The following is a 23,882-nucleotide window of genomic DNA, read 5'->3' on the forward strand; positions in this document are numbered from 1 at the left end:
TACACTAAGAGGGAGACAAGGAAGGATAAGGCGGAACTGCGGTCGCCAAGCAGCTACCTCGCAATCTCCAAAGAACAGTCCACAACGATATGATCAGCAGCCGCTACCGTGACCCGGAATACCTGGATCAACACACAAAGGTGCAGGGGGTAACGTGAGTACACCAACTCAGTAAGTAACAAGTCCAACCTATGGACTGACAGGTAGTGACAAAACAACCTTGACAGGTAATAACATGCAACGGCAAAGAAAAATAGGCATGCTTACAGTTCAAGTAAAACTCAACAATTAAATAAATGCAACCTGAACAGTACGGAATACAAAACTCAGAATTTCTCTAAGTACCAATGCACAACTAGCATGATCAATGTTCCATGAACCTTCACTCACAAGTACTCAACCACTCGGTACTGTATATGGCCATCCGGCCCAGGGAAGATCCATCCCGAAATATATATCACTGACCGCAGTCACCCAGTACCGAGGACACAGGCCAATCCAGCCTCATGGAGAAGATCCATCTCCCGGTATAATACTTCGGACAAGATCCATGTCCAGGGAAGATCCATCCCTCAATAACATCAACTGCGCTCACTGGGGTGTAAAGACTCCGGAGAGGCTTCTCTCTTTAGCCCAAGCGCTATAACAAAGCCAACGAAGGCATGTTCAATATCTCGCTACGGCATGCAGTCCGATCCCATACCGCCACTCAATATAAGGCTCTCGGCCTCACTCAGTCATAACTCTCCAGTCTCTCACACACACGGGCTCAAAATGTCATGTTAATAGCCCGGACAATAATATGATGTGACAAATAACAATAATCGAGACTGAGGCATGATATAATATGCATGAACAGGACTGAGTACAGAATATCAATAAAGCAAATGATATGACAGCAAGAAACGACCTCTCGGGTCTCAACAGTATTGGCGTGAAGCCTTAACATGATAATTAGCATGATTCACAGCTCATTAACTAAATGACATAATTGCAACACAGATATCAACAAGAAAGAGTCACTAAGCGGTGCTCCGGAATGATCCGGGCCACATTCCTCACCGTGCACGCCCTCACGCCCGTCACTTGGCATTGCATCACCTTCATAATAAATCATAGAACACATAGTTCGGGGTTTCAAACCCTCAGAACCAAGATTGGAAGCGTTACTTACCTCAAGCCAAGCCAAACTCTAGCCCGCGATGCCCTTTCCTCTCGATTCGGCCTCCAAATGCCCCGAATCTAACCAAAATCAGTATATAACCATCAATATACGCTAAAGGATTGAAACCCATACAAAAATAATCAAATTACATCACAAATCCCGAAATTGGCCAAACCCGACCCCCAGGCCCACGTCTCGGAATACGATAAAATTTGTATCAATAGAATCCTTATCCTTCCACGAGTTCATACATACCAAATATACCAAAATACAACCACAAATGACCCCTCAAATCCCTAAATTTAGGTCTCCAATTCCCAAGCCCTAAACCCCCAATTTTTGCTACTGGTTTTCCTTAGATTTCAAGCTTAAATAGTTAAAAACCATCATAGAAACAAGTTTAGGGTCCAAAAACCTTACCTCCACGAAACCCTCTTGAATTCCCTCTTCAATTTGCTCTCCCAAGCTCAAACCCGTATGAAAATGGTGAAAAACCATTCAAAAATCCCGAAGGGCTAAATTTATATGTTCTGCCCCAGCTAATCATTTCTGCGGTCGAAATCTCGCACCTGCGGTCCTAGGTGCGCATCTGCGGAATCCACTTAACCGCTCAAGGACCGCACCTGCGATCAAAATCACGCACCTGCGTTATCGCAGCTGCGCTCCAATATCCGCATCTGTGGTTCCAGCTCCTCTCGCCAATTTCTGCATCTGCGACCCTCCTTGCGCTTCTGCGGGCCCGCACCTGCGGTCCCCAAGCCGCAGGTTCGGTTATAACAGGAACTTCAGCAGCTTCAGCTGCAAATTTCCAACTCCAAACTTCCCGTCAACCACCCGAAATAATCCTGAGGCCCCCGGGACCTCAACCAAAAGTACGGACAAGTCATATACCACTATCCATACTTATACCAATCTTCGAAACACTTAAAACAACATTGAAACATCAAATCAACCACGGATTCATGCCTAAGAACTCCAAAAACTCCCGAATTCCGCTTTTGATCAAAAAGTCTATCAAACCTCGTCCGAATGACTTGAAATTTTGCACACACATCCCATATGACACAACGGACCTACTGCAACTCCCGGAATTCCCTTCCGACCCGGATATCAAAATTTCTACTATCAACCGAAAACGCCAAAAATCCATTTTCGCCAATTCAAGCCTACATCTACTCCGGACCTCCAAAACACATTCCGATCACGCTCCTAAGTCCCAAATCACCTCTCGAAACTATCCGAATCATAAAAACCAAATTTCGAGATCGTTTGATCACGAGTCAACTTCCGATTGACTTTCCAATTAAAAGACCAACATAAGAGACTAAGTGTCTCAAACCTTTCCAAAATCGTTCCGAATTCGAACCGACCAACCCGATACCATATAACACAGATGAACAAAGCATAAAGAAGCAAAAATAAGGAAAACAGAGTGGTAACTCATAAATCGACCGGTCAGGTCGTTACACCTGGATTCATTAGTTTTGTCATAAAGCTTTTTCAAAAACTTCAGCAGAATATGCTGAAGTTTTTTAGTTTATTTGCTAATACTTCAGCAGTAAAATATGCTGAAGTTTTGTCCTGGATACAATAGTTTTGTCGTAAAGCTATTTCAAAAACTTCAGCGGAAGATGCTGAAGTTATTTAGTTCATTTGTAAAAACTTCAACACTAAATAAGCTGAAGTTTCTATCCTACAGTTGACACTTTTGTTATGAGTTTTAACCCAAACTTCAGCCTAAAAAGCAAAAGTTATTTACTTCATGCTCAAGTTTAGCATGCTGATCTCAACAAAAATATACTTAAATTCATGATAAAAGAGACAAACATATTAGATACAACCCAAGGAAAATAAAAAACTAATTAATGCTAATAGAACAAAAATTTATAAGACAGACATCACATAATTCGCACATATTAATCTATATTCACAAAATCCAATTTTGTTTTCACTTAGATCCTTGAAAAAAAAATGAAAAAATTTGTTTTTCATTTACAAGTTATTCTCTATTGAAAAAATTCACGCAGAGGCTCTTCATATTCTCCATAGTCATGTCCTAGTTGCTCTACTAGAGTTTCATAACCGCTATCTTGTTTTCACTTTCCATGAGCCCAAAGATTTGCAGCCAATTCTCTCCTGAATTTCAACGCATGTCTTTGGTTATAGAACTCTAAAATTCTCTTCCAACTGAACTTTGCTAATATGATTTTTTTAGGAACTGCCGTCTTCATTCATAAGAGAAAACAAGAAAATGTTGGCAAAGACATGCTTACTGGTGTGCAGTTGGGAATTCGAGGGAAGCAAAGATAATGAAGGAGAAGTCCAAAATACTTCATATGTGACGGAGAGTGGCCACATTTTGTTGTGCATCACAAACTCGAGCTCCAGGACATTTTGCTCTTTTTACTAGTTGATAAGTCTAACTTTCATGTCGAGCCCTACACCAAGAGCAAAATGTCCTAGAGCTCGAGTTTTGATGCATCACAAATTGTGGCCACTCTCCTTCACATATGAAGTATTTGGACCTTTCCTTAATTATCTTTGCTTCCCACGAATTCCCTGCTACACCCAATAAGCATGTCTTTACCAGCATTTTCTTGTTTTTCTTTGAATATAAATTTAAAGAAATATGATAGAAGTCTATGGATGACTATGAAATTTTCAAGTGAAAAGATTGTTAATATAGCCAAAGAGTGCACCTGATCAACTTAATATCAGTAAATATAAAAGTAACCTTTTAGGTCTGTTTACTGTTATACGTTCAGAGAAATTGAATGTAACAAGATAAGTAGGTGGTAAAACAAGTAGGTGGTAAATGCAAAAAGAAATGTAACTTCAGCCTGTCCACAGGTTTTCTATAGTAAAATTTAACTTCAGCAGAATATGCTGAAGTTTTTTAGTTCATTTGCTAATACTTCAGTAATAAAATATGCTGAAGTTTGTCCTGGATACAATAGTTTTGTCGTAAAGCTATTTCAAAAACTTCACCAGAAGATGCTGAAGTTATTTAGTTCATTTCTAAAAATTTCAGCACTAAATAAGCTGAAGTTTTTGTCCTGGATTCAATACTTTTGTCGTAAAGCTATTTCAAAAACTTCAACAGAATATGCTGAAATTTTTTAGTTCATTTCTAAAAACTTCAGCACTTAATAAGCTGAAGTTTTTGTCCTGGATTCATTAGTTTTGTCATAAAGCTTTTTCAAAAATTTCAGCAAAAGATGCTGAAGTTATTTAGTTCATTTGTAAAAACTTCAGCACTAAATAAGATGAAGCTTTTATCCTACAGTCGACACTTTTGTTGTGCGTTTTAACCAAAAATTTAGCCTAAAAAGCAGAAGTTATTTACTTCATGTTGAAGTTTAGCATGCTGAATTTCAACAAAAATATACTTAAATTCATGATAAAAGAGACAAACGTATTTGATACAACCCAATGCAACTAAAAAAAAATTAAAAGACAGACATCACATAATTCACACACATTAATCTATATTCACAAAATCCAATTTTGTTTTCACTTACATGCTTGAAAAAAAAAATTATTTTTCATTTACAAGTTATTCTCTATTCAAAAAATTCACATAGAGTTTCTTCATATTCTCCATAGTCATGTCCTAGTTGCTCTTCTGGAGTTTTATAACCGCTATCTTGTTTCCACTTTCAATGAGCCCAAAGATTTGCAGCCAATTCTCTCCTGAATGTCAACGCCTGACTTTGATCGAAATTGAAGACATCTTCTTTCTTCAACCGCATTTCAATGAACTTAAGAGCAAATATACCATAATCAACACTACAAAAAGAACATGAAAAAAAATTGAAGAATAGTTAACACAAGGAGAAAAAATAATAAACATAAGATGCATGGTAAAACATATGCGAAACACGTACTTGTTATCCTGTAGGGGTGTGTTCATCCACTTAATTTAAAAATTTTCCACAGGATTTTCCCATAACTTTTATTGTGTGCGCCAAAGTCCAAGCATTTGAGACAGTGTGGGATCAATCGGGCATAATTTTGGACATGTTCAAGCGACGCTCATATGCTATATTGCTCATGGAATCATACACATATATAATTTTATCTTTAAAGTGCAGAATTCCAAAAAAGTAGTGTGTTGATACCTGGCCCGACCTTGGCTTAAGTCGAAATGAAAAGAATACTTTTTCGGCAGATGCCCATGTGATACCACATGAAAGGTCAATGTCTCTTACGTAATTGGCCACTTTTTACCAGTTGATTCCTCAATAAGCCAAGTAAACACGGTAAGATCCTCAAACTCCACTTCTTCTTCTTCTTCGTAATCCTCACTTTCCTGTTTTTTGGTTGTCCTCTTTCTCTTTGATTTGCTCTTTTTCCCTTCCATCTTTTTCTCCTCCATTCTCTTTTCCTTCCTTATTCTAATTTTCTCCTTCTGTTCATCTGAAGGATGAAAACCAACCAACTTAGTCATATACTGATCAGAAAGTAAATTTGTTACTGCACATCTATCTTTTGGATAACTTGGAAGGTGATAGCAATATTTTTTGCGCAAGAAATATATGCCCACTTCAATATGCTGCAAATGAACAACAACAAAAGAAAATATGTGAAAATAAAAAATTTTAGCATGCATAAGTATGAAGTTCAGAAAAAACGCATTACAAAAACTACAAACTGCATGACAAAAACTTAAGCATATACAGTTTGAAGTGTTAGAAAATAGTCTAAAATACTTCAGCGTGTGTGATTTAAAGTTTAGCAAAAAAATTTGAGACTGCATGTCAAAAACTTCAACAAGTTTAGTCTGAAGTTTTAGCAAATAAGCTAAACAACTTCAGCAGTCTTACCATGCATAAAACTGAAGTTTACCAAATTACAGTACAAAAATTTTACTATAAAAATAAGCTGAAGTTTTGGGAAATACAGTTGAAAATAAATTCAAAAAACAAACTTAATAACTTACTTCATCCGAAAGATCAGAGGTAGGATCCACAAGCTTAGTAAAGAATGACTTTGGAATATCAATTCCAGCTAATCTGAATAGCTTGGAATTATATTCACTGGCATCCGTCTTCAACCAGTCTTTAAATCTTTGCATCAATTGATTAACATAATGGAAGGGACACCTTCGTGTAGTCTTTCCTACTTTCCAATCTTTCCCCCTTCGCTTTTGTTTAGGAATGACATATGGAGATTTCAACCAAATACTCTCCATACGAATCCTTTTCCCTTTTTTATCTAGTTTTCTTTTTTCTTGCTCTCCCTGTTGTTCTGTCACAACAAACTACTGCGGTCCAGCAGCAAGGGAAAAATCCACAGGCATGGTGGCAGATACTTGACCAACTCCCTACTGTTCACGATGTTCTTGTCTCTCTTCACCAACAACAACAACAACAACAGAATTACCTTCTGAACCAGTCCCTTGTAACTGCCCAGCGAAAATAAACATAAATTGAAGTTGGGGATATCACTGGCATCACACAAAATATTAGGAGAACTGGACATCTTCTTTCTCTTAGGATTTGGAAGAAGTTCTGATATCAGATGAGATCTACAAAAGCAAGAAAAATATATACATAAATACAACTGATACAAAACACACATTAGGCAAAAAAACACCTTGTAATCGAATTGCACAAAATAACTACCTGGTCTAAGTGTTGCGACACAGATGGTGTTTTCACTCCAACGGATCCACTTCCATTACCTTCAGATACGCCTATATCTTCATGCAAAAAAAATATACTAAATAATACTAACTAAATTTTATAAAATAATACAAACACACTTCACACCTGTCTGTGAGCCAACAGGTGTGAATAGATGTATTTCTCCTTTTTCATATAGCCGAATAAGCTCATCAATTTCTTTTTGAGCTGCATTGAGTCTTTCTGAATAATCATCAATAAACATAAAAAAATAAAGTATGTAAAATTTTAAACTGAAAATATATACTTGGATCAAATGTAACAAAATTCGTGATCTATAGAATACCTTGACGTTTGTCTTCCACTGTGGTTTCGCCAGGCTACATGCCTTTGTCAATATCAGCAGCTCCAGCTTCATTCAATTATGCAGCAACGTCGAGGAGCATTGGAGTATTCTCTGGAAGGATTTTCTCAACTCTACCTTCATTCAATTCAGCATCATCAGAGAGTTTTTGAGTTGTATTAATTGAAGCACAACTATTTTCAACTTCCACTGCATATTCATAAAGAGGGGGGAGGGATCAATGACTGGGTTGAGCCACAACAAGGCATTGCACATCACTGTGCAGTGCGAAGATTACTTTATCACCAGGATCTTGGTCGATGGGGGGTCCAGTCTCAACATTTGTCCGTTGGTAACACTCAGGACGTTGGGAAAAGGGTTGCATGAAATTAAGGACGGGGCCATCAACGTCAAAGCTTTCGACGGATCCCAAAGGTCTAATATTGGGGAAATTAGCTTGTGTTTGCAAATGGGGCCTACTTGGCTTGATGTTGCTTTTCAAGTGNGGGGATGGATCAATGACATATATATATAACATAGAAAAAATTTATACCTGTGGTAAAAATTTCCTGTGTCTCTAGACTTAAAATTTCCTTGCAAATAGCTATTGCGTCTGCAAACCGACCGCCTTTCCCAATAGTGGTACACACATCACTCGATGTCAATTCTTGAGTACCAATAGGTGCATGATTTCCAGCGCCAAACAATTTAACTTTTGCAATAGCACTGCCCAAAGCACAGCTCGGTGCATGTTCTCCAGTATCAACAACTTTATCATCTGCACCTTTCTTGCTTCCTACATTCTCGGTTGATAACTCTTCATCATTTCCATCTTTGCTCAGTCTATCAATACTGGAACGTTCCTCTTCAACTTGTTGTTCAACACGTTGATCGCCTTAACAAGCAGCTTCCTCACGTGTAACATTTTCATCTGCGACTTTATGCAGTGCATCATGAGAAGCATAAATATCCGATAGATGTTCGAACGAGTCGTTCATCCTATCATATTGTCGATACTTTATCAAATCAAAATTGCCATCGTCCATTGTATTTGATTTCTCGACAATCTTAAACAACGTTTCAAACTTCTCATCAAAATATTCCTAGAAAAAAATTACTAACAATGATTAATCTGAATAACATTAGCAGGAAAAAAAAGACTTCTCTATAAATTAGCTTACCTTGCCTTTTATAAAAACCGCATTAACAATAGCAGATTGCTCATCCCGTTGAAACTGCTCGACAACTTCTTTTGCGATCATGCGTCTTTCTTCTTCTGCATGCCTTTTCACCTCCATCGTTACCCTCTAGTATAGAGACACAGAACAAAACTTCAGGTATAAAAGAATGCTGAAGTTAAGCAAATATAGAACACAACTTCAGCTACTAGAATGCTGAAGTTCACCACAAACAGAACAAAACTTCAGCTAAAACATGCTGTAGTTTTACAAAAACACAAAACCAAAAAACTTCAGCTCAAAACTTACAGAACATATTCTGTTGACTAATTCATTCTCAAACTCCATTGTCGAACGGTTAGAACGACTCTGGGTACGAGATGATTCTCCAATTACAGGAGTTCAATTGGATTCTTTTGATCGACTTCGACTACATGGTGATTCACCAGTTGAAGGAACCATATTAAGTACCTTTGAATGAATCCGGCTGCATGGTAATTGTCCAATTAAAGGCATTGAATTCAATTCCTCTTCTGTAGGAATTATATCCAATACCCTAAACGTGCGATATTTCTGTTTAATACAAAAAAGTATATTATGAAAATAAAATAAAACTAATACGTCAACGTATTAACACAACTACAAAAATAAAAATAAACATTAACTCACAGTATGATTACTGAAGTAATCCTCATAAAGTTCTTTAAATTTAGGCTCTCCCACACATGCATAACGTAACATCCTGGGAACTTGAGGGGCATCAAGGTACTCGTCCTCTCTTAAATACTTCTCCAGAATATCTGGGAAACGCTCATAGAACCAAGCACATAACGGAAATGGAAATCCACCAACAGTATACTTAGTTGACTGATATTTGTCCTGGCATGTTTCATTGAGGTAATGAGCTTCTCATAAGACACATTACCCCAAGGATATTCAGTACAAGCCTTATCATCTTCAACAATAGCTGCATACTCCTCCAGCATAGATGATTCATTCTTTTTTCCAAACAAAATAGACTCCACAACAAGAATTTCCATAAGCTCCGCAGCATCTTCATCACTCTCGCATACGTGTTTGAAATTCACATCATCCTTTTGAATTTCATTCTGGGACATAAAATCTCGAATGTCCTTCAAGATCACACCCTTAGACTTCCCAAAATGGCGCTTCACAATCTTGCTCTCTCGTTTAATTGGTTTTTTAACATTATGTGTTGTGATCCGCAAACCGCACATAATGTGAAAGTCTTCAAGGGTGAAGGATACATCATGGCCAAAAATCTTGAAACTAATGGAGTCTCAATCATTGGTGAATATTCAAGAAAGACACAAACAATGAACCAACTTCATGCTGCATTTGAAATTCTCCATAGCCATAATATACCGAAATGTACCATTATTAAGCTTATCGTGTTGTGCAGGAGTCAAGAAACTTGCAATTAAACTTTTCAAATCGTGGTTCCCCTTCCGGTAACCACGACAGTTAAACTAATCTCGACATAATATCTATCCCCTGGTTTTGTAAGTGGAGCAACAGGGACTGAAGGACCTGTGGATATTCTACGTTGTTTGGGTGCTTTAGGTGCTTTAGGATCTTTAGGTGCTTTAGCTGCTTTAGGATCTTTAGGTGCTTTAGGATTTGTAGGTGATTTGGATTTCGTAGATGCCATCTGTTCAAAAAAGTAAAAGATACAAAAAATAACGTCAGAACATTATCAAAAAAATCAGTTAAAACATCAGCTATAAGAAGGCTGAAGTTCAACAAATACAAAACAAAAACTTCAGCTCCTAAATGCTGAAGTTCAGCAAATACAAAACAAAATGTCAGCTCCTAGAATGATGAAGTTTACCAGTTACAAAACAAAAACTTCAGCAAAAACATGTTGTAATTTTTACAAAAAACAAAACACAAATTCAACTCTAAAAGAATGCTGAAGTTCATAAAAAATATAAATAAATAAAAACATGAAACAAAACTTCAGCTCCTAAAACTAAGGTATCCTTGAAGTATTATAAACTTCACACTTTAATAGTATCATCTATTTAACTCTCAAAATTTTTAAAAATTTCGACGTCTCCAAAAATCACTGAAGAATTTATAGAATTTTCATCAAAAACACAAACACACGTTCAGAAAACCTAAAAACACAATCTTAAAAGTAAGACTAATGCACTAATCAAAGTAAAACCTAGGAAACTATTTTATCATAAAAAAAAAGGAAACCATTCAACTAACATGACTATCAAAACCAAAATCAGAAATTAAATCGCAAAAATTAATACTAAAATAAAATCCAGAAAGTTAATGCAATGTACCTGTGATTATACGTAATGTTATTGGGGAACAAATAGTTGAAAAATCAAAAAGAATGACGAAAACCGTTTGATTTCAGAGAAGAACAAATCAAAAAATGCGAAGAATGGGAGAGAGAGACAGAGACAGTAGAGGACTGGCGTATACTTGGAGAGAAAGTAGTCTTTTAATAAAGAAGGGCAAAATAGTCTTTTTAAAAGGCTTTTAACAAAAAATGGGTACAGGTGCAAACAGAAAAACAAAGCGGCTACAGGTTACAAAAGGGCGACCAAATAGGGCGCCCCGTGTAATTTTTACGAATGAGAAATCTGATGGGTTATTGGCTAATGGGCTCAGGTTTGGCCCAATTTGGGCCATGACTTGGATATTTGAACAAAGCAACACTTTAGGAGAACTAGTCCAAATTAAATCTTCTTTCTTTTTTTGATTTTGATTTCCTTTTATTGATTAATAGATGGAAAAAAAATAAAAATACTATTCCTAAACTTGAATAGCAAGATAAAATACTAATCACTCAAAATTTACTTATTAAACTAATATATTTTTTGGAAAACCTTTTCTTTCTTTGTAAATGAAGATAAAGCTTATATTAAAAATATGACTCCTTTTTTATTGTTTTCAATTTTCTTAAGTAAAATATATAAAAGGAGAAATAAGAGCTAAAATATGTAGATTAAACTTAAAAATATATTTACATACTAAAAAGTGATTAAAAAACTCAAATATAGTCAAATTTTAGGTGCTCAGAATAGATATTGAATGGTAAAAACTTATACACAAAGTGTTTGCACTAAATTATATCATCTTATCATGGTTAAGTGATTTAATAACGTAATAATATACATTTGTTATCTATGCTAAGTGAGAAAAATATATGTACAAACACTTAGATGTACATATATTGGCAGGGGCGTACGCAGAATTTTTTGTAAGCGTGTCATATTTAAATAAATAACAATAAATAAATAATGATTATCTAATACTATTTTCCCATAAGTTGAAAGCCTTAGCAAAATTGTTTAACTGAATATTATTGCAAAAGGAAGCGTAGGTTCAATTCTCCTTAGTACCAAATTTGAACAAAGATGCTCGTTCAAAGATGTTCAAAAAATAGAAGAGAAACTTTCAGAAACCACTATGTTTTAGTGGTTATTAGCTAGTTGTAGCTACCATTTATTATATTACTTCCTATAGCTATGTTTTCAGATTTTTTAGAGTGTATTCGATGTATTTAAGCTACTGTATTCATGAATACAGTAGCGTTTCTAGGCGTGAAACAGGGGATTACAACTAGACAGATTTTTGTATTCGAGTGTATTCGACTGTATTCATGGCGTGAAACATGAGGTTACAGCTGGACAGATTATTGTATTCGACTGTATTCACGGCGTGAAACAGGGGATTACACTGTTTTTAAACGGAAAGTGAATCAATTAACATAATAGACTCCTAATATAACTCAACAAACTCAATTATAACACACAAATTTTGTGTTTCCAGTTATAAAAAAGATTCTCAACCGAAAAACACCCCAAAAACATAGCAATCTTCAGAGAAATTATATAATACAGCTGAATACATATATTATATTAATTAAAAAACATATGAATACATTCATGGAATATAGCGAGACAGTGAATACAATGAAATACATAGAATACATCGGGATACATTGAAATACAATAAAAGAAAAGACAATGAATACATTGAAATACATAGAATACAGCGAGATACATTGAAATATAATGAAAAAAAGACAATGAATACAATGAAATACAACGAGATACATTGAAATATATTAACATAGGTTTTTGTTGATCCGATATGTTGCGTCAGAGAATGAGGTTGGGAGGCTGAGGGCGGCGGTATCAATGAATAACAGCCACGGTCAATACGGTGACGGTGGCAATTGCTCCAGCGTCCAGCGGAGGAGAAGACATCGGGAAGTAGAGAGAGAGAGATGGAGAATAGATATGGGGTAGGGGATAGGAGAAATTTGAGGGGATATGAGAGAGAAAAATAATACAAAGCTTATTTTATGGCTTAAGGGTTGGAGGTGACCATAAATAGATATTTGGCTATAAAAATCAAAAGGTAGCTACGGAATATAATTTTTTAAAAGGGTAATTATTTAAAATAAATAAGGTATCAACCTTTGCTATAGGAGGTAACTAATAGAATATCTAGGTACAGCCTTGAATCTATGGCTTTTAAAAGCCCAAATATGAGCTTGACCAATGGACCAAGAAGTACTTTACTAAGAATAAGCGGTGTCATTATTATATATTGCTTCATTTCTACAGAATATTAGTATAAATATTTAATATTTTTTCCGGCGAAGCGGTGTCGTCCACCCTTGTGCATCCGTCTCTGTATATTGGTTTGGTATAAGTACCTGGTACGAGTAAGTTTTTATCGTTACTGAACTCCCGCGCGCTCTTTTCTTTTTCTTTATTAATAAAACGTACAGCTTTATGAACCCGTATTATCAAATTATGTAACAAAAGTATTTACAAGAATGAACTTGACCATTCTTAGCATATATGAAGGTACTAACATATTTAAATAATGCCTAATAGGCCCCCTGTTTTGCTGAAGTCACTGAAATCCAAAAGGAGGACAAACCATCCGACTAAAGTTAATAGTCCTTTTGTGATTTGGGGAGTTCTGTATAGCTATCAACAGTTTGACGAGTAATATTTTGAGCATATGTATGATTAAAAAAGAATCTCAGAGTTGAGTAGGTTTCCTATAACAATGTGAAACTGTTTTTCTTTTTCTTAAAAAATATTATATTTTGAGGTGCAGTTGACCCCCGTAAATAATAAGAAAATTGCCAAATCATAACAAAATTACTACGACTCTTAGTGGGCGTTTGGATATAAGAATTGTAAAGTTCCAGAAAAAGTGAGAAAAATTCAAGTAAAAATGATATTTAAAAGTAGAGTTGCCTTTGGACATAAACACAATTTTGGGTTGTTTTTTAATTTTTGTGAGTGATCTGAAGTGAAAATTTTAAAAAATAGCTTTTTAAATTTTTTTTAATTTTTTGAAAATTTCCGAAATTCATCGTCAAGTGAAAATTAAAAATATTATGACCAAATATTAATTTCGAAAAAGTGAATTTTTTTAAATAAAAAAGTGGAAAAAAATAGGGATTTTTTCCTTCCTATACCATATATGAAACCTTATTACCAAAAATGTGCATATTTTGTAAATTACCCGCCCTGTGCACTGTTTTTCTATAATTTTTATACCATTCATTAATTAGTAATTAATAGTAGCTGAATCTTCCTAATATGGCGCGCTAAAAATCAGGAAAAGAATATCCTAATTGATTTAGCGACCTTCAGTTCAAATTTGAATGCAAATCCTTTATCTGATCTCTCCCGAATTTTTTTCGTAATTCAAAAAAAATGACGAAAAGCTTCAACAAACTGAAATCAAATTGTAGAAATCAGTTCGTCGAGTTTCTTCCTCAATCCAGACAGCAAAAAGGCGACCAGTTATTCAACAAAATCAAGTCAAATTGTAGAGACCAATACTGCCGATACTTTGTTCTTCATCTTTTTTTTCTCAATCCACAAATCAAAAAAATAATAAAATATAGAACAATACCTCAGCAACAACACTCAATCATGTCCAAAATCCCAATCATGCTACAAATTGAATGGGAAAAATCTGATTATAAAAAATGGGTCTCATCTCTGTATTTTTTGAGAAGAAGAAGGAATTGAGAAGAGGAAGAAAGGGGAGGGGAAAACGGCGCTGGTCTTAGGTTTAGGGGGAGCTGATTAAAATTGTTATGTTACAAATTCTATGAAAGTCTGATTTTATGTTAATATCTACAAAATTCCTACATTTATCTACAAATAAACTACAAATCAGTTTAAGTATGTATAAAGCAGTATTGTTTTTAAGGGTATCTATAAAATTACTATATTTATACTACAATTAAACTACGATCTATGTTGGAAAAAAATGTTGACTACAAAATTTTCTATTCATGTACAAAATTTCTACAAATCAGTTTTAGTATTGTATAAAGCTGTATTGTTTTTAAGGATATCTACAAAATTACTACATTTATACTACAATTAAACTACAATCTATGTTGAAAAAAATGTTGACTACAAAATTTTCTCTTCATCTACAAAATTTCTTCAAAAAAACTACAAATAACTACAAATCAGTTTAAGTATTGTATAAAGTTGTATTGTTTTTAAAAGTATCTACAAAATTACTATATTTATACCACAATTAAACTACAATTTATGTTGAAAAAAAATGTTGACTACAAAATTTTCTCTTCACCTACAAAATTTCTACAAAGAAAAAAACTACAAATCAATTTAAGGTTTCAGGGTGAAGCTTAGTCTTTAAAAGTTGAATCTTTGAATCAAAGTCAGAAGAAGGGGTAGGGGATTGATTGGTTTAGTAGCAGTAATAGACACAAATCGAAAGTTCATATGCTCTCCCCTGGCGAAGATCGTTTAAAGGTTGAGGGCTTCATCAGTAGACGTGGATCTGAACTTGCCTTGAAGTACTTATGTGAAAAATTGGGTGGATCTTTGTTTGAAAAGCTTCCTAAGCTGTGGGATTGCTTAGTTGAAGTTCTTAAGCCTTGTAGTCTTGAAGACATGACTGAAGAAGATGAAAAAGTTATTACTTGAGCTATTGAGTTGGTTAAAGATTATCAAAACTTGATTAACATACGTAACAAAATTGCAATTTTCATCTCTATATTTTTTGAGAAGAAGAAGGAATGGAGAAGAGGAAGAAAGGGGAGGGGGAAAAGGGCGCAGGTCTTAGGAAGTGGGATATATGGATACCTTTAATTAAGGAGTAAAAACTGCCCATTAATTAGACCCTTAATTAAGTATGGTATAGGATTGAAAATTTGGTATACTAAGTGTAATTAAATCAAACCTTAAACATTGATGGTAATAAGGTTTCCTATGTGGCATAGGAATGTAAAAATCCCTTTATCTTTTCTTTGTTTTATTTTCAAAATTGACCACTTTCTGAACAACACTTTAATTTAAAACTAATTTGCAAAATTAACCCATTTGACTATTTTTCTAGCAATTAACTAATTTATTTAACTAATAATGCATGTAAAGTGCCTAATGTATTTTGTTATTTTAATATTTTACAAATGTAATTAATTATGCAATTAAAATCTAAAAAAAATGCAAAGATCAAAATATTTTTGTATCTTATTAGGATTAAAAATGCTACTAAAAATGCATCAAACATAAATACGCACAAAACAAATTAAAAAATTATAGAGAAATTCCTAAAATTCTGTAAAATGATTAAAAGCTATTTTTGAAAATTTTAGGAGTACTATCATATATTGGGCAAAAATTACGTGCTCACAATTATTATTATTATTATTATTATTATTATTATTATTATTATTATTATTATTATTATTATTATTGTTGTTGTTATTGTTATTATTATTTTTGTTGTTGTTGTTGTTTGTTGTTGTTGTTGTTATTGTTATTATTATTATTATTATTTCAAGATTAGATCTAGGAATTGTGTAAAGAGAATTAAGGTAAGCCTCTCCCTAAATGCATTGTATCTCTGCTTTTAGTTTAGTAAATTGATATCTTTCTTTAAACAAAAAATTAGCAAAANCCAACATAGATCGTAGTTTAATTGTAGTATAAATGTATTAATTTTATAGATACCCTTAAAAACAATACTGCTTTATACATACTTAAACTGATTTGTAGTTTATTTGTAGATAAATGTAGGAATTTTGTAGATATTAACATAAAATCAGACTTCCTCTTCTCCATTCCTTCTTCTTCTCCAAAAATACAGAGATGAGATCCATTTTTTATTATCAGATTTTTCCCATTCAATTGTAGCATGATTGGGATTTTGGACACGATTGAGTGTTGTTGCCGAGGTATTGTTCTATATTTTATTGTTTTTTTGATTTGTGTATTGAGAAAAAAAAGATGAAGAACAGATTTGATTTCAGTTTGTTGAAGCTTTTAGTCTTTTTTTTTTTTTGAATTACGAAAAAAATTCGGGAGAGATCAGATAAAGGATTTGCGTTCAAATTTGAACTGATGATCGCTAAATCAATTACTATATTCTTTTCCTAATTTTTAGCGCGCCATATTAGGAAGATTCAGCTACTATTAATTACTAATTAATGAATGGTATAAAAATTGTAGAAAAACAGTGCAGAAGGCGGGTAATTTAGATACTATGCACATATTTGATAATAAGGTTTCATATATGGTAAGATAGGAAAAAATCACTTCTTAAATTCTAGCCGTTGCCAAAACAAAAGTGTCGTAATGTTTTTCCTTAATTAATTATAATTTATAATTATTTGGTGTGCACAAACTCTAACTTAAAAACAAAACATATCCATTATCTTCCAAAGTCAAGATTTCAAGAGTTGCCCATTCAATGGACCCCCACCACCCCCCTCTATATCAACCCGTGGATCCACCGCCGGAGCCAACCTCCGACACCATGGCTACCGAAATTCCACCGGAACCTTCAAACTCCGGCGGCGTTATGAAGAATAAACCGAAGAAGAAGAAAAAGAAGAATATACTGTGCGTCAATGACCCTTTTGACCCTCAATCTTCTTCCGCTGCCTCCTATGCCTCATCGTCTTGTTCTACGACGTCGTTTGCTCAAAGGGGTATTAGGGTTTCGGCAAGTCGTCGGAACCCTAGAGTGGTAATTGGGTCCGTTGGCAGACAGAAAAGTGATGAGAATGTTGAAGCCCTTGCTCTCCCTCTTGGCATGTCTATTGCTGCTGTTCTTGCTCAGGTTCTTTTTTTTTCTTTTTCCTTTTCTGGAATTGTAAAAAGTAGTACCTTTTCTGTAATGTAGGTGGCGCTTGCTAGAATCCTAGTTATATCTATTTATATTTATTTTTAGTAAAATTGTGAACCTTTAGAATGCAAAAAGAATCAGTCTTTTTATGTGAAATTTGTGAACCTTTAGGATGCAAGATTCAATTTTTATGTGAATTTTATGCTATATTTGAGCTTGGGATTGGTTTTTAGCTGGTATTATTCATATTATCTAATGAGGTTTCTTGTGTTTACTAAATACTGTGATTTGTAATTGTGGATGGAAATTGTTTTATTCCTTTTAAGCTACATTGTTGGATTACATGGAAAAGCTTCAGTCTTTTTCGTGAAAGTTGTGTTTTTGTGTCGAAAGAAGTGGTCTTGATTTTGAGATTGAAATCTAGCTGGCTAAGATGCTATATCAGTTATTTGTGCTTCTTGTTGTTACTTTTTTTGGCGATGAGTTGGAATTACAATTGGAAAATTCTTGCAATTTTCTGAAGTTATTAGAAAATGTGTTGAGACTGAAAGGAGGTGTGTGGAGCTGCTATGTTGCACTGGTTTATTTTGAAGATCATGTTTCCTTTTTGTGTCGTGGTGTATCCTTTTTGTGTAATCTTGAAGATCATGTTTCAACCGTTTTTGTATATTTCTCTATCATTCAATAGGCTTGATTTTTGTATATTTCTCTATCATTCAATAGGCTTGATAACTTGTTCATAGTCATATGACCTCACAATAATGTGTTTTCTAGAACTAGCTTCGGACAAGATTGTTAAAGCTGGCTCAACATTTGTGTAGTAAAATATCAAAAGCAGAACAGTCTAGGTTGTTACATCAGTTTTTTTAAATCCATAATCCCCCTAGCTGTTCAACTTGCAGTATTGTTTGTTAAAGAAAAGAAAGCAACAAAACTATTACTAATTGGGTAAGATGGTTAGTTTTCGAGATACTGGAATATAGCTAGGACGACACAGTTTATATTAAGTTAGGAGCCTAATACTTCATTCTTCTGATAACAAGTCTTATTCTTTCTACCTACTAGTATGTCGTTTTTTCAGTTCTAAGATGGTATCATTCAGGTCAAGTGTAGCTATGATTGGAAGAAATAGAAAGTCGCTCATCGACTGTGTGTGCATTCTGCTAGAGGTCTTTAACATCTGAATCAATCTGGATCTTAGAACTAGTATGCTTAGCCGAACGGAGTGAAACTTCAGTTTATTACAAAGGTGGATATTGGTAGTTCTTATTTGGAAAAAGAAATATACTATTATGTTTCGTCTTTTGTGAAGTTGACTCTTGATTTTGCATTCATTATATATTTTTCTTTGTGAATGCTAGTTCCATAATTTTGTATTGTAGTCATTATGATAAAACTAGGTATAGTTTTATATTATCTTAGGTGGAGATGTATTGATCCCTTCTCAATCACCTGGATTGATGCCCCAATGAATTTTGATTCTGTTCCTCTTCTTTTTGAGTCATAGTCTGCTTCGGTGGTCGTTGCTACACCTTCTTCCACTTGATAGTTGTCCCCTGCCTATACCGTCAACCCTAAGGTTGCACACTTATAAATGTTAGATTTGTTTCATATTTGGTAAAGCTGCTTTGCTGTATCCGTCGTAACACTAAATAGTGTTACTAGGTTGATTATCACTCTTTCTGCTCAAAAGTAGCAATTGTATCTGGTTCTTGGATGGGAATGCTCTCATGATGCACGATGAGGGTAACATCTCTGATGGTCTCATCCTTTTTCTTTTTTTTTCTTTGAACTTCCCTGTATTGTATATCTGTGATAGAAATGTCATATCCATTGTTGCATGTTTAGCTTTTATCTTTTCTCATGCTCCTATAATATCCATTTAATTCTCTTAAAATTAACTCAAAAAATTTCTTTGTTGAGGAATAAACTCAAGACAATAGTTGATTTCTCATAAGCTGGCCCGTTACCACTATCGTAAAAGAAAGTTTATTTCTAATAACCCGTGGAGTTTTCTGAGCATGAGCTAATCAAGATAGATTTATCCTTATTCTTGAATTTGGCTCCTTCTGCAGTTCTGTTGCCATGTGGCTCCATCGACTTGTCCCATCGTAATGACATGGCATCCATGCTTAGAATGTCTACTCAACTGTGTAAGGTCTAGGAATCTATTTAATATTTCAATGGAATGATGTTAGAAATTTGATAAGTAATTCATTTTTAGCTTCTGAGTGTCTTGTCTTATAATTTTAAATTCATTCGCTCTGATCTTTAGAGATCTCTTCGTTCTTTTTGATTATTTGGGTCTTTGGGAATCTCTTCTCTCTTCTGTGAATGCTTGTCGATATTGCTATTTCTGTTAATTTATCAACGACGTTTGAGCTCTCTCCTTTTTGTTTTATGATCATGACATCATGGAGTATTTTGATAAGCTTCATGGTATGTGCTTCAAAGAAATTACAATGATAATGATAACAACAACGACGACAACAACAACAACAAAGGAGGACGTGATACTCTTTGTTAATAGCACTTATTGTCATTTAACTGGACGGTGTTACCTTTTTAGATATAAGCTGCCTTTTACTACTAAAAGCCCTATAGACATAGCGTATTCTGGTTTCCATTTAATTCAAACATGACAGGTGCTTCACATTCTAAAGAATGAGTTTTGTCTTGTTTGATACTGCATCTTTCTGATGCTGCAAAGTTGTCACCCTCCTTATCGCAGGAACTTAATATGTTGGTAGTCGCTCATGAGTTGTATCCATGTTTGTTATGTGTTTATAAGGATATAGTAAGTGTAGGCTGTTAATATAGCTGATGTTGCTTCGTTTAGGTTTTGGAAAGGAAAGACGCTGCCGGAGAAAAGATATCTGTGGATCACCTCTCAGAGGTATGAGATAACTTTTATGGATGAACAATTTTCCTTGATGTGACGTGGGACTTAATAATGGTTTGCCCTTCGCAGAACCATATTACTATATATCAAAAAATGGACTTCAAGGGTGTTTTATCTCCTCTGTCCAAGTGAACTTCCTTACTTGATTGAATTTTAGATTACAACTATAACCTGCCGTCGTGGACTTGTTTAAAACATCTCGTATTTCCTCAGAGAAATCATATGTGTAGATTTCATGATTTTATTTTCTGTCATTTTTCACACAGATTTGTACTTTGGCTGTCCGAGAGTCTTTGGCCAATGTAAGCAAAATCCATCTTCTCTCTCTTAAGCTATGGTTTGTCACTAATACAGTCAGCTCAACATAGTCACGATGTTAAAGCAGCAGACTTTCTACTTTTGGCTTGTTTTGGGAACAGGTCTTTGGTGACCAGTTTGAGTCTTTCGTGAGGAATTTTGAGAAATCATTTCGTAGTACATTGATGACTCTCAGATTAATCAGTGAATCCTCTATGAACGATGGAGTACAGAAAAATCGTTGTGCAGCGAGGACTTCCGTCTCAGAAAGATCTGTGCCTTTGGTTTCCAACAGACTAGAAAATCTTACATGTGATCCTGACTTCAGCAAGTTTCAATCAGAACCATGTCAGCAGAGTGCCATATCAGATAACGAACTGAGAAATCAAGAAGAGAGAAGTGAAGATACATGTCTTGAATCAATAGGTCGGCAGCTCACCCTCTATGATAGGCAAGTAAGGCAGCAATTGGCTTCTGTTTCTTCAAGCATGATTTCATCCAATACAGAGATCAATCGATCTGTGAGTAGCACTTTGGAAAGATCTGTCATGGAGCAAGCTAGGTCGAATGACCTCAAGACATTTGAGATTGGTCTTACAATGAGGAAGTTGCAACTTAAAGAAAGGCAGCTGTCTCTCAGTTCTGATGCGAACCTTTTGGAGAGGGTCAAACTTTCATTTGGGATCTCTAAGACGTCCTTCAAAGCTGAAAAGTTTAAAAATCAAGTAGAAGACTCAAAACATGCTGAGTTGCTTAAAACATGTATAGACTGCCTTGTTGCTGGTTTATTTATCATGTTGGCGTGTCTTGGATATGGAACTTATGTTTTCTCTCACAAAAGAATTACTGAAGCTACAGCATCCTGCACCCCTGCCATGGTAAGTGATGTCTGATTCTGAATTGCGATGATTTTGTTTATAGGGTTTGTTAAGAGTTCTAGTATGGTATTGACTCAAGCCAATTGCCTCATCTCCCCTTCCACATGGTTCTTTTAGAATCTGTAGATGGCAGAAACTTAGCAACAAAAAAAGAATGTTAACTCTTCTCCCGTTGCTACATAAAGTCTTTTTCGTTGGATTCAGTAGGGGGTGGCTGGAATAGATGTAACATGGATCATTTTCGTTTATGTCACAAGCTCATTTGAGTCCCTTGTTTATGCAAGTCTGAGTCAAAACGAAAGGTGTTGGGTACATGCATGCAGGAAGTTCTTGAATGAAAAAGCCCTTTTTCAAGTTGGATGAAGGGTGGAAAAGAGGGGTAATGGTTATAGAATAATAAGGCACAATAAATATATTTTATCTATATAGTTGCCAAGTGGCATATAGCTGGGAAAAAATGGTTTCTTTATACCAAATGCCGTCTAAAGATTTGTATTTTCTCTTTCTTTCACTTCCTTTGTTCTTTTTATATCTAACAAATTCACCTACTTAAGTGATTATGCACAAAAAGGGAAGGAACTTTTTTCTCAAGGAAACTTGTCGTCCTAAGAAGTCAATGTTATTTGCTATAGATGCTGCTTTTGGTGTTATTTCTAAAGCATGGACCCCCTGGATGATAATTTAAATAGTTGGCCGTCTCTGTTTATCCATGTGTTGCCCGTGTATAGCATTTATTTGTTATATCTATGCTAATGAAATGGACATTTTTTTCGTTCCAGGAGTACAAGTCGTCTTGGTGGATGCCCAAATCAATGTCAACCTTTAATTCAGGACTGCAACTTCTACGGTGTCAAGTTCAAGTTCTCAGTCGCATGCTATTTGGTGCGCTCATGATATTGGTTATAGCTTATTTACTTCTCCAACGCTCTGCAATTTCAAACCAGACGATGCCAGTTACTTTCATTCTGTTGCTGTTGGGAGTTGGTTGCGGTTTTGCAGGGAAATTTTGTATCGACACCCTGGGGGGCAGTGGATATAATTGGTTAATTTATTGGGAGACTTTATGCTTGCTGCATTTCTTTTCGAATGTCTGTATCTCGACTTTGTTCCTGATCCTTAACGGGCCTGTCACGGTGTCAGAAAAGAGCACGAGGGATACAAGATTTCCATACTGGATGAGGAGATCTGTGTTTTATACCACATTACTTCTTTTTCTCCCATTATTATGTGGTATGATGCCTTTTGCTGGCCCTGGTGAGTGGAAGGATCACTTTTCTTCGCTGATTTTGGACGCTTTTATAACACCAGTTGAATACTAAAAGGGAGAGATTTCAAGCTTGTCGAGGAATTTTAGCTTAGAGTATCCGGCGCAAGGGTTTATTAGTTTCTGTTTACATGTAAATTTTCTCTATCAGTAGGAGCTTGCTGGTGATTATAGGCTTATAGCCCTATTGGATGAAACACTGTTTTGGTCTTTCGCCCTGTCAAGGAACTTTAGCTTTGTATCGTTAATTAGTAGAAGACGAGCGTGAAGTTTCAGGCTTGAGGGTGATTAGGTTTATTAAATTTAAATGTAAAATTATTTGTATCATTATGGAAGAGCAAGATGAGGCCTTGTATCATTAGTTTTCCTTTATTTTTGGTTTATAAGTGGGAGAAAGCAGGTTGAGTCTTGTAACATCACCTTGTGAAAATGCAGGATACAGTAGTGCCAAAGAGCATTCCTTCTATTTATTTAAATTAAAGAAGTATTGGTTTGTAGATTGTGTCGTCTACTGGTACCAATGTTCTATGATCTGTTTATATGCTTCTTCACGATTTGTTGTATACTACATTATTGGAATCTATATGGTTTTGATTATTTAACCTGATTGGTCTTGGGATTTAATTTTTCATTCTGTCATTTTTGTTCTTTTTGGGAAGGATGCTGTACCTAGGTTGTTACACAACCAATAACATTATGAGCAACTTAGAACATAAAAATTAAACGGCAATTACACTTGCCTTCTTTTCATGGATACAAATTTAGAGGGTTCAATAGCCAAAAGGTTGTTAATAATTATGAGGAAGCACTGCACCCCAATGTAAATCTATAAATAAAATGCTAACTTCATGGATAGATGGTTTTGGTAAAGGGGCAGTCCGGTGCAAAAAGCAACTCCGCGTTCACGTAGGATGATCACATCGCACTCAATGAGTGTGATGTAAACTGTCTACTCTAATGCAAGCATTAGTGGCTGCTTCAACGGCTTTAACTATTTAGACTTTTTTGGTACTCGGAACTATTTAGATGGCAAGTTTTCCTTCCATAAGGTTCTTTTATTTTCTTTCTTTCATTTTGGTGAGGATCAAACTTT

General features: G+C 35.0%; 1 protein-coding gene across 2 annotated transcripts; it reads left to right on the top strand.

Annotated features, from left to right (window-relative positions):
- Window positions 1-17,025: 17,025 nt before the first annotated feature.
- LOC109214762 (protein CPR-5) lies at window positions 17,026-23,336 on the top strand. 2 transcript variants are annotated; one of them, XM_019378708.1, is made up of 6 exons: window positions 17,026-17,442; window positions 19,524-19,601; window positions 20,288-20,344; window positions 20,617-20,652; window positions 20,770-21,525; window positions 22,305-23,336. In XM_019378708.1, exons 1-6 carry the CDS (start codon window positions 17,071-17,073, stop codon window positions 22,842-22,844), a joined length of 1,839 nt encoding a protein of 612 aa, XP_019234253.1. In that variant the 5' UTR covers window positions 17,026-17,070; the 3' UTR covers window positions 22,845-23,336. The 2 variants fall into 2 exon arrangements, with proteins under 2 accessions (XP_019234253.1, XP_019234255.1); XM_019378710.1 differs by lacking the exon at window positions 19,524-19,601.
- Window positions 23,337-23,882: the final 546 nt, after the last annotated feature.

The sequence above is a fragment of the Nicotiana attenuata genome, unplaced genomic scaffold (genome assembly GCF_001879085.1).
Source record: "Nicotiana attenuata strain UT unplaced genomic scaffold, NIATTr2, whole genome shotgun sequence".
Taxonomy (NCBI): domain Eukaryota; kingdom Viridiplantae; phylum Streptophyta; class Magnoliopsida; order Solanales; family Solanaceae; genus Nicotiana; species Nicotiana attenuata.

Excerpts from the sequence above, each read along its gene's own strand:
- LOC109214762 (XM_019378708.1), top strand. The coding sequence starts at position 17,071 with ATGGACCCCCACCACCCCCCTCTATATCAACCCGTGGATCCACCGCCG. Across the intron at positions 17,443-19,523 it reads TTGCTGCTGTTCTTGCTCAG|TTCTGTTGCCATGTGGCTCC; the intron begins GTTCTTTTTTTT and ends CTCCTTCTGCAG. Across the intron at positions 19,602-20,287 it reads TAGAATGTCTACTCAACTGT|GTTTTGGAAAGGAAAGACGC; the intron begins GTAAGGTCTAGG and ends TGCTTCGTTTAG.